We start from the raw sequence: 12060 nt of genomic DNA on the forward strand, positions 1-12060 counted from the left end.
TTACCCCTTGGTTTCGAGCGTGGTTCTGAAAAATCTTTATTCGAAGGGGTATCTGCCCCTTGCCCTTAGCCCTACGCCTTCAAGCTAATGAGAATTGGGACACCCCTACCCCCTGGTGGGAGCGCGCAAAACGAGGGGTAGGGGGTGAAGGGAAGGGCTAAGGGGTAGCCCTGCTTTTCCCCACCCACCGTTCACATATGCGTATCGGCTTCTCCTGCATTACATCAGATAAACAGCAGTCAGTGATAGAGATAGACTCGGATTAAGCTGAAATACAGCTTATTAGTCACAAATGCCAAGTAAGTTTATTTTATGTATTTGTGGAGGTTATTCAAGCCTTTCTGAAACAATGAGTCTCACACAAATGCCGTATGGAGGACACACACATTAGCGTTTACTGACATAATGCAGTATAATCACCATGCTGGTGGTTAAGAATTACAAACATGCTCCGTTTTAAATACGCTTTAAACTTATAAAACTTAGAAAAATCACATAAATGGAACAAATATTTTAATCCCAGTTTAAAAAAAATTTTCTGACATGAATACATGGTATTATAGAAACATGGCACCTGTCAATCAATTTGGTATGTGGGGAAAACCACACTCCTACTTCGTTGCAGTCGGCCTCAAAATCACTGGGATTTGGGTCCTATATTAACGTTAGGAAATTTTAAAGAAGAGGGACTTGTTGTGGTTCTATCACTCAAATATGACTGTTGATGCACTATAGATACATCCAGTTCTGTCCAAACAGCTTCCAAAAGTAGATTTTCATCATGAGTGCCCTTTAATAGGACATTTGTTAATGGAATCATCTTGGCTCTTGAACGCACAGACCAGATGTCAACAAAGAAAAGTGGCAGAATTTATTTCCCTTCATGTTCCACACGATAAAAGCAGAGGGATGTTTTGTCCTGAGAGTATCTGAGACACAAGCTGTAAAGACTCCGCCTTCTTCTGGAAAATGGCCAGGGAGCAGTAGCAGCTTATTTCCATTTCAAGAAACACACAAAAACAGCTTGTTTTCGCTTCTACCAAAATCTTCAGGATAGTATCATAAATGAACTGTGTGGGAAACTTTGAGACACATTCTGTTGACTCCAGATACAGATGTGTATATAAAAGCCTTTCTTTAAACAAACAGCACATTCTGAAACATCACTGATGTCATTTTATTGAAAAAGGCAACGGCCACATAAATTAGATAAGTTCCCACTTAAGCATGAGGTTTGAGAGAGTAAGACAAAAACCCATAAACATTATGTTCACTGTTGAGAATACAGCAAATCAGAGAGTACTTCACTGAAGTCTGATACACTAGTAAATGCGTTATTTTCGCTTGGGTTGATTTGGTCCAATATACTTAATAGGAGTGTATTTAGGCTTTTCTATCACATCCATGCCGATGTACTGCTGCAACACCTCAGGAACCTGAACCGTCCCTTTCTGATGGAACACAAACGGAGGGAAAAGATTTCATTAATAACATTAATAATGAAAAATACCCAAGATAAGCGGCTTTATGTAGAATTCATCTGCCTGCAGTGAAGGATTCGGATTTATACCTTCCAATCCATCTCAGCATGAATCAACGTTTATCCCTCATCATCTTGTTTCTCATTATTTTTATTAAAAATAATTATTTGATTATTTGAATGAGTATTTAACTTTGAATTGATCTTAACTAATGAATAAGTTAACACATTGCTTAATATACGAATGTTCAGTGCATTTGCCTGTCTCTGTGTAACTTTCTCAGAAGCCACCAAACTAGGTCAGAGGTCACGGAGACCTTGAGTGAAACTGAGGGCTGAGGACTGGAAGCAATTGTCTCTATTGTTATTTCTAGTAGTTAATACTATGAACGTGGAAGTGTTTGCACAAGCTCCGCAATACATGGCAACATATCAAATCGATTTGTATAATTTGATTATGAATGATATTATTTATCAATATCTTTTCTTTGATTGATACATCAACATCAAAATGATAAGCATCAGAATATATTGTTTTAATAAGTTGTTCCCACATTGGCAATAAAAAAAGCATTTCATACAAGTTTTTCTCTAAATGGTACCTTGGTTTGGTATGTCTCCAAAATAGCAATGATGGTACGTGGAATAGCACAAGCTGTAGCGTTTACCTGAAATAATGAACAAAAAATTAAATCAAGCAATGCTCTTTATTCTATACTATGATCCTACTTAACATTTCACAGCACAAAAATGGAAATATGAACCTCAACATGGTGGTTTTCCAACACTAGAAACACTCTTACTGTATGCGCATATTGAAGTTTTCCATCTTCTCCCTCATATCGAATGTCAAGACGGCGGCTCTGGTAATCTGTGCAGTTTGAGGCACTAGAAATCTGTTATTAATGAAAAAAGAAAGATGATATTATACACTAAGTTGCAAAGCAGACAAGTATTCTTCTCAAAAAAAAACATTTTGAAAAAATAGTGGTTGCTGCCACACGTTGACTTCCATAGTATTTTCTTTTTCCTACTATGGAAGTCAATGGGTGTCAGCAACATTCTTCAAAATATCTTCTTCTTAAGTGTTCAACAGGAGAAAGCTTTTTAAACCAAATCATTTTCATTTTGGGTGAACTATCCTTTTAAAATTTTTCCCATTTACTTTTATCAGTCGGTCTCTTGTTTTTCAGAATTAAAGCTAACAATATATTATATTAGCTCTGTAGTCTTCAAATTTATAATATCATTCTAACCTCTCCAAAGCTGGCTCGGCCCGGCATCCACGCCTCAATATCAAACTTTCGGTAGGCAGGAGGCCCCAGTTCTTGAGTGGGCATATCCAAGACCCTATGAGGGGAAAAGGGTCATATCTACTTGTTTCATCTACATACCTTGTTTATATTCAGTGAACATAGACAGTAGACAAGTATTTTATCAACAAATAAATAAATGAACATTATTAGCGACATACTGACAATTTCAACAAAACATATAAAATAATATAAAACACAATGAACACAAATAAAGGCTTGGATTTAATCCCATACTGTTTTCAAAATATTAGGAATGAAACATGTTTTATAAATAAAAGTTGAATTAACTATCTACACCACCTGACAAAAGACTTGTTGTCGATCCCAGTTGTAAGTGCAAAAAGTAATAACTTGATTTCAAGTTGATCATTTGGAAAAGATGTTTCTGATTCTTTTTTTTCCCCAAGATTCTCACAGAAATCAGTCAAGTTAGGTAAAGGATAAATCGTGGTTTGGGGTTACATTCAGAGTGGATGCAACATCAACAGCCTGAGACATTTGTGCTGCCCATAACATTACAAACCACAGAAGAGGGCAAATTCTTCAGCAGGATAGCACTCCTTCTCATACTTCAGCCTCCACATCAAAGATCCGGAAAGCAAAGAAAGTCGAAGTGCTCCAGGATTGGCCAGCCCAGTCCCCAGACATGAACATTATTGAGCATGTTCGGGGTAAGATGAAGAAGAGGCACTGAAGATGAATCCAAAGAATCTTGATGAACTCTGGGAGTCCTGCAAGAACGCTTTCTTTTTTCATTCCAGATGACTTTATAAATAAGCGAGTCATTGCAGAGATGTATGGATGCTGTCCTCCTAGCTCATGGGAGTCATACACAATTTTAATTCTTTTTCCACTACAGCATGACTTTATACTCTATACTGTACATTATTTCTGTTAAGTGACAAAAATTTTGTCTAAGCAAAGTCAGACCTTACTGTCCTAATTAAATAATTAAAAATCATGGCATGATCATATTTTATTTGGGTAAAATAAGCGAAATCAAGAGGCATTTGCCTTTAATATAAGCCACTTCTGATGCCAAATGATCAACTAGAAGTCAAGTCATTATTTGTTGTTCCTAAAACCTGTATAGGCGACACGACTTTTGTCAGTCAGTGTATGCTTATTTATTTATTTATTTATTTATTTTACACTAATAAAAAGCCATACATTAGCTTTCAATTTGATCAATGACAAACATTGTAAAATCCCTCCAAAAGACACATATAGCATTTCCCTTAAATATTTCCTGAATAAAAATGTTCTCTAATGTCATTTAAAAACATACATTCTATTAAACTATGTTTTTATAGTCAAAATATTCTTTACACTAGTTACAAACATGTCTTTCTCGCCCTCGACTAATTCTGCTTCTTGTCTGTACAACCTGGACACAATTGGATTCACTTCAGACAATTTGTTGTTTATACATCCCAAATGCAGTTCATCCCACCGCATTTCTTATTAATGTAGATTCAAAGCAGGTTTGACATCCGTTTCCAATCAATGGCCAAGAATCCAACAAAAATAAGTCGTTTTTCTTTAAAGAGTGCACTTTTTCTGTTATCTATGCTTAATTGTAGTCTTTAAACAATGGCTGGACCGTAGACGCACCTGTAGTGAAGCTTTAGAGACGAGAAAATCTCTTTCTGTAACATGACAAACTGATCCAGCAACTGCGAGCTCTCCTCTCCAGTCTCATTAGCAGTCACACCGAACATTTCAACCTGGAAGAATGGAAAGAAAATTCTCAAACAAGACATCTGCAGGCCTTTTAAAATTACATTTCAACCTTTTAAGATTTTTCATTTTACTAAATAAGAGCCTTTTGATTTTATAATGGGGCAGCGAGGTGGCTCAGTGGTTAGCACTGTCACCTCATAGCAAGAAGGTCGCTGGTTTGAGCCCCAATTGGGCCAGTTGGCATTTCTGTGTGGAGTTTGCATGTTCTCCCCGTGTCTTCGTGGGTTTCTGCCAGTTGCTCCAGTTTCCCCCACAGTCTAAAGACATGCGCTATAGGTGAATTGGGTAAATAAAATTAGCCATAGTGTATGAGTGTGTGTGTGAATCCAAGAGTGTATGGGTGTTTCCCAGTACTGGGTTGCGGCTGGAAGAGCATCCGCTGTGTAAAACATATGCTGGAATAATAGGTGGTTCATTTCACTGTGGCAACCCCTAATAAATAAATGAAAAGCTGAAGGAAAATGAATGAATGATTGATTTTATATTAGAGTGCATTTTCAGAGGCATAACTCTGAACATAATTTTGTTTTTTAAATGTATTATTAAATGTATTATGAATAGAGTATTTGTCAGTGTTAAGTCAAAACAAAACCAAGCAGGTGACTTTGATTTGAAGCAAAATATTGTTTGAAAATCATACGAAGTAACAAGACAACCCTATGAAGCATTGCAAAGAACTAAAGATTAAAAAACGTATTAAACTGTCATACTTTACAAACATTATTAAAAGCAAAACCTGTCGCAATCTAAAGATCAGCATACAGCGATCAGATTTGCAACACTTTTAGCACGTATATTGATTTTACTTCACTGGAAACTAAAAAAATCTTCCACACTGCTGATAAAAAAAATTAGCTATGTCCTTAAAAAAACGATTTTTCATGTAACATGTAACTTATTTATTCAGTACTTTGAAAGCAGTAATTGAACCCAAACAGAAACAGCACAGTTTATTTAATTTTTTTCCTTTTATCTAGTTGATAACAATAAGTTATGATATGATAACTTTGTTCCTATTTTTTCTTGTTTTTTCCAAAATGTACTTATTTTTCCTTCTCCCCATATACAGCACATGATGTAGTAAAAAACAATATATATAACTGTAAATGTTTATATCAGAATTTTAGTGCCAATGTAAAAAAAAAAATCAATAAAGAGAATGAAAAAGCAAAATGTACAATTTTGTGTGTACAAACACATCTATAGATCTATACATTCTAAGAACAGACAGACGTGTAGGCATACATGTATATAGACATCACATAGTGTTGTTTATATTATAACAGTTCTAAAAGACCCATAGAGACTATGTAAAATGTAACAACAATACAAATGTTCTGATAATCCAAATATGGAGAGCAAGTCAGAACTCGCTTATCTTTTTCCTTCGGTCTCTATGTAATCCATGATCCCGTGTTTTCTCTGCTCACCTTGGTAAAGTGGTGAACTCTGTAGAGCCCCCAGGTCTCTCTGCCAGTGTCTGTTTCTGCTCGATAGCATGTGCTGCTACAGACTGTCCTACAACATAGACAACTAATGTTTTCATGTGTTGTAGGATTCAGGTAATCAATCAATCAATAGCTTTTTTATACAGTACCTGACAGGTAAATCCTTACAATTTACAGCATGATCCATGAAATATCCTAAAAGTCAAAATAAAGAAAGAAGAAGTTCCAATTAAATTGTACAACTATTTTTGGAAGCATCGAATATTGTTGCCTCATGGTTTACGATAATTCATTTTATTTTAATAGTACATTTAGCTCAATTGAGTATTTTTTATTTAGAAATTTGATTTTTATTGTTCTATTGGAGATATACAAATTTGTCAAGCAAATATCTATATTTTTTTCTGTGTGCTTTTCCAGAGATTGCAACTGTTTACCTTTTGGTCTACCAAGTCACCAGTACTCAGTACTTATAGATAGTATCTTGTTTCTTTTTTTTTATCTATACATTTTTCCCTCCATTTATTTATTGATTTTTAGCATTCTTTTCTTCTTCAAATTTGCATTTATTTACATACTTGTTAAATTATTAGTTCATTTATTTGTTTTTATTGTTTATGATCTGATTTTGTAGTCCATTTGTCATGTCGCAATGTCTTTAAAATTGCATTTAATTGATTGTATTTTTGAAAGCACACAGCACATTCATCCACATTCATCACAAAAAACCTATTATTATTAACCTATTAACCTATCATAAAAACATCATAAGTATATTTTAATATACAAGTTGATGTTTTTCTCACCTGCGACTCCCACTTCTCCTGTACCAGCAAGATTAAGGTCAGGAGAGCGTTCGGGATTCAGAGAATAAACCTGAGATTTCTGAGCATGAGGCTGCATCCCACAACCCTCCTGAAAACAGATGGAAAACAGCACCATATAACACTTTGTTACTGAAGTTTTATACACTCTGAAGTTTTTAATCACTTTTTGAACTTATTTCTATTTTGAATCTTAATATGAACACAGCTGCATCTAAACATCCAGTGTAAATTCATTTGATTGTAGAATATACTGCCAAAGCCTTTAATCATAGTTGTTTAGGATTATGAATGCCTTCAATTTCATTATCCATTTTTAATGTATAACGTGGTTGTTGTGCATCCATAACCCATGTCCTGCCTAGATTGTATCAATCCAAGTCCCAATGTTCTTTCTGCAAAGGTCTACCTCACAAGTTTACAATAATAGCATATTACACAACTTTCTGGAATACTTTTGATTTGTCAGTCACAACGTTCTAAGGTATGTAATTACCACACAACAACCGCTGAAACTATTAACACAGGCTCGTTTGAGTACCATGAATGATTTTGACCGTTGGGGAGTATATTTATATCCAGCTTTAAATCTGCCACGCCACTGATCTTGACTGTTTGGCGCCATCTTGTGACTGAATAATGCATAGGTTTGATTGGGTTTCCTTCAGCCGTTTCTCTTTGTGCAAGCTTTATGTTTAATTGAAGACTTAGAAATCATTTATTACACAGCTCAGATTGGTGTTTTAGGTCAAATTGTACTTTTATGGCAGGTAATAAGCAGTCTTATACAGCGTATCAGGCTTTATTCTGCAGGAACAGTCACCTAAATTTGCTAAAAACAACACACAAATAATGTTTTGCTCAAGTTATACTTGCAAAGTTGTTTCTGAGAGATCTGTCTCAACAGTCTCATCATTTGCATCGACAGAATCTGACTTAAAAATAATAAAGGATAATACTGTGAAACCAACATCATTATTAAGTTTGTGTTGACTGTCGCTTAGACGCTTCCCTAGACCTGAAATATTTATCTTTAACCACAAAAACATATTTTGTGCAAATGTGCCCTCACAATGTATTAAAAACTGTTGCCACATAATAAATAAACATACAGCAGGAGGTAAAACAGTACTTACAAAAACAACTGATTTTAATATGTCAGGAACAACCATGGGAATAAAGCCCTGTAGAATGAAACAAATTCAAAACAGTGAGTCAAGTGATTTTAACTTCCAAGAAGAAACCCAAACAGTTTTTCCAGAATTACTTTTCAAGTTCTATGTGCTTCAGTGACTACAACAAAATTATTAAATTACATGCAAAACTAACCGGCATTCCAAGCCTATAACGATATAGTAAGTCCATGTAATTAATTGAAGGGTTAGTTCACCCAAAAATGAAAATTCTGTTACTAATAACTGACCCTTATGTTGTTCCACAGAGACCTTCGTTCATTTTCAGAACACAAGATATGTAAGCTGCAAAAATACTTTTGTGTGCACATGAAATTAAAATAATGACTTTATTCAGCAGTTTATTTTCCTCAGTGTCAAAATAGGGTGCATGTTATCAAGAGCGATGTGCTCTTTATGAGTGTACCAATATACTTTTTTGTTTTTTGTTGCTCAGGTTTTATTTTTTTTTGTTGCTCATGCGCACACTATACTGACACTGAGAAGGAAAAATACTGTTGAATTATGTCATTATAATATTGATAATATTCAGATTAAACCACTGAATGTGGCATACTGTCTGTTTGAAGGTGTTTTTTAGTATCTTTCTGGACTTTTATTGAGTCGGGACCATTGTTGTCTATGGAGAATGAGGGAGCGCTCCGATTTCATCAAAAATATCCTTAAAAATGAGGAGTTTGGAAGGACATGAGGGAGAGAAATTAGTAACAGCTTTTTCAACTCACTTAGTTAAAAAAATAGCCAAACTTTAACAAGGACACCTTAAATAAAATAATAAAATAAAGTCAATATGATATCAAAACTGACCCAGTTTAGTTCATTAAACAGTCCAATACTGGTCTTACAGTGTGCAATTCATGAATGTAGATGAAAACATACTCACCCGTTTCTGAAGAAGATCCATAGCAAAGTTCTGCAAGGCGAACTGCAGTTGAGCCCCTGCCCCTCTCAGATAATAAGATCTGTGTCCTGATACGTGAGACAGCCGTCTATGAGGAAACAAATACAAATGTACTTAAAATAATTAACTAAATTAAATCAGGAGAATCAGAAATAATAACTAACCTTTGTCTTATGATGTCAAGACTCTCTCCAATTTGCAAGTGGCCTTTTGGTTTGAAATCAAATTCTATGATGGACAAACATAAGAGTATATTGCAAGTTATTATGCACAATTTACATACAACATTTCATCAGCTCTATTCAATTCAATTCATCTTTATTTCTATAGTGCTTTTTACGATGTAGATTGTGTCAACGCAGATTTATATAGATAAAGAATAGAGAGTAAAAGCCATAATATTTCAAACTGTGGAACACTCCAGCAATTCAGGCAGACAGGAGAGTAGTGTAGAATGCTGGTTCAGTTCAAGTAAATTGAAGCTGTTTCAGTTCAGTTCAGCTTTGTACAAATGTCATTGTTGAAGTTTAGTTCAAGTCATTAAAATTCAAATGACACTGCTGAAGGTCGATTCACTGGAGAGCAACTCTATTAATAAGCTATACAGTGGTCTAAAAATTTTGAAAGTTGGTCACACCGCATATTGACAAATTGCAAGCCTTAATAAAGAAGCCATAGAATTTGTTTAAGGATGATACAATATAATTTTATTATACGTTTTATTAAATAATTGAATGGCATACATTTAGTACTGCATGGATTAACAGATCTTTTGCAACACATATTAACAAAAATAAAATACTGCTTTAAGTATATCTCTCACTGTTGTTAAAAGAATAGTGCACAAAAGTGAAAATTTTCTCAGCATTTAATCATACTCAAGTGGTTCCAAACTTTTAAGTATTTCTTTTTATGTTAAATACAAACAAGGATGATATTCTAAAGAATAGCAGCCACTGCCTTCCATTGTAAAAACAAATGGCTGTTTTTTCCAACATTCTTTAGAATATCTTCCTTTGATTTCAACAGAGAAAAGAAACTCAAACAGGTTTAAAACAAGAGGAGGGTGAGTAAATGGTGAGGGAATTTTCATTTTGGGGTGATTGTTTCGCTTTTTCGCCCTCTTGTGGCAACTGCAAGGTCCTGCAAGGTTCTATGATCATAATTTAACCGTTAACGTTTCTAATGAATATAGCGTAAATATCTAAAAACAAATGACCCAATACATCTCAAATAAAAGCATTGTTGGTTAATCGACATAATGTTTTAAAGTAATTATTACTGGCATAAATACTCACTATTACAGAAATATTGTGGATTATCGGTAATTCTAACCTTGTTATTATAACCATATTATAATAATTACCTGGTTTCTCACCAACTACTTCAACCACTTTTGCCTGGCTCTCATCTCCAATGGGCTAGAAGAAAATAGAGAATAAAAAAAGACATTACTTTTAAGTGAACACACACCATTCCTGTTTTTGTCCACCAGTTATTACAAAATCATTGTTGTGAGCACTCATTATCATGCTTATATATTTATATCCTAATATTGCATATTGTGTTGTTGCATATTTAATAACTGGATTTGTTTAATATATCATTTATACTGATGTTTAAATGATTGCAATAATTGCAATTTTTTATGCAAAAAAAATGTAAACTTTATAGAAATAGTGTGGATAAATTTTGGCAATTCTAACAAAATCCTTCAGAAGTCAGATATTAATTAACCATTAATAAATTTTTATGATCATTTAGTAATAATAATGGTTCTTATTAATATCCATGTTAATTTTATTTGCGGAAACTGGTACTTTTTTGTAATATTAGTATTTTATTAATGTAGTAGCTTTAAAATAGAAATATCTTGTAACAACAACAAATGAACACAATTAAATGAATTGTAACTCTACATTTCATTCTATCCAAAAAGTTCTTGAAACATTTGACTGGTAGAGCGTCAAAGTGTGCATAAAAATAATCAGCTCCACAACTGTTTATCAATAATCTAGTCTTATTAACATAGTGAATGCCTTATTCCAAGGGGCTTGAGAGATGTCGTACCACACTTGGATGAGTTCTGTTGGGCAGTCTTAAAGCACGGCAGTAATGCTCTTTCTCCAGCTCTTTCTCTTGCAGATACAGCTGATTGAGTTTCTCTCGGATGGCTCTGCCCTCTTCTCTAGCGTGACCGTACTCCTCAAGCTGTCCTCCAGAAAAAGAGAAAAGTGTCATACAAATATCCCAATGCATATTACACAGAAACATAAACAAGCACTAAAGATGTAAACTATTCTGAAATAACTTATTTTAACAAAAAAGTAATATATTTAATTATTTAAGCTACATTTAATTAATAAAAAGCACATAAAATAAAATTAAAAAGCATATTCAAATAAAAACATTTAGCTTTATACTATTCCAAAATAACTTATTTTAACTAAAAAAAAGTGTCATTTAATTCTTTAAACAACATTTAATAAATAAATAGCTGGAACTTACACTAGACAAAGTGGATTTGTCGTGTTTACCCTGTAAAGAAAATGTGAGAAGAATTAAGTACAACTTAATTCTGAAAGTTTACCCAGAAATAAATGACAAATGACATCAACATAAATAACATTATCATTAACTTAAAAAAAAAAAACACATTATATGCCAAAAAGCAAAACATATTGTATACAAGTTATGTAAAAATATCACTTTCTTCCCACTACAATGTGTTTTTTAACATGATTAACACAAATGCCGGTCAAGCTTTTATCTGGAAACCAGTACTAACCCTCTAATGCTTCTTGAGTGTTTTAACTAAATAATAATAATAATAATAATAATAATAATAATAATTCTCTCACAGTTTCTCAAATAGTCTTTAAAAGACTTCAATATCCAAGTTCATAAAGTAACAAGTCAGGAATTTACCTCAGGGCTACTTAAAATAAGCAGATAAAGTGTATTTCAAGTATAAATATAAATAACTAAATAGGAAAATACGTGCAAAAATAACATACACACACTTAAAGAAACTTAAAAGTACACTAGCAGTATAAAAACTATATAAGTAGTCTCTAAAGAAAAAGTACTACAATTTAATAAGTACTAGTATTAAATTAATAAAGAATGTAGTAACTAAATAAGCACTTGTGTAC

At 33.5% G+C, this 12060-nt stretch overlaps 1 protein-coding gene across 1 annotated transcript in view; it reads right to left on the minus strand.

Moving 5' to 3' along the window:
- Window positions 1–841: 841 nt before the first annotated feature.
- The window catches only part of sars2 (seryl-tRNA synthetase 2, mitochondrial), a 16629-nt gene continuing 5410 nt past the window's right edge, over window positions 842–12060 (minus strand). Inside the window, exons 3-16 of the mRNA XM_056473510.1 lie at window positions 11414–11443; window positions 10976–11116; window positions 10272–10326; window positions 9070–9133; window positions 8888–8993; window positions 7948–7995; window positions 6794–6902; window positions 6137–6182; window positions 5970–6057; window positions 4411–4523; window positions 2737–2830; window positions 2284–2376; window positions 2083–2148; window positions 842–1451 (exon numbers count right to left, since the gene is read on the minus strand). Coding sequence (XP_056329485.1) covers window positions 1335–1451; window positions 2083–2148; window positions 2284–2376; window positions 2737–2830; window positions 4411–4523; window positions 5970–6057; window positions 6137–6182; window positions 6794–6902; window positions 7948–7995; window positions 8888–8993; window positions 9070–9133; window positions 10272–10326; window positions 10976–11116; window positions 11414–11443 — 1170 coding nt within the window. The 3' untranslated portion in view covers window positions 842–1334. The remainder of the gene's footprint in view (window positions 1452–2082; window positions 2149–2283; window positions 2377–2736; window positions 2831–4410; window positions 4524–5969; window positions 6058–6136; window positions 6183–6793; window positions 6903–7947; window positions 7996–8887; window positions 8994–9069; window positions 9134–10271; window positions 10327–10975; window positions 11117–11413; window positions 11444–12060) is intronic.

This window comes from Danio aesculapii, chromosome 15 (assembly GCF_903798145.1).
Source record: "Danio aesculapii chromosome 15, fDanAes4.1, whole genome shotgun sequence".
NCBI classification, from domain to species: Eukaryota; Metazoa; Chordata; class Actinopteri; order Cypriniformes; family Danionidae; genus Danio; species Danio aesculapii.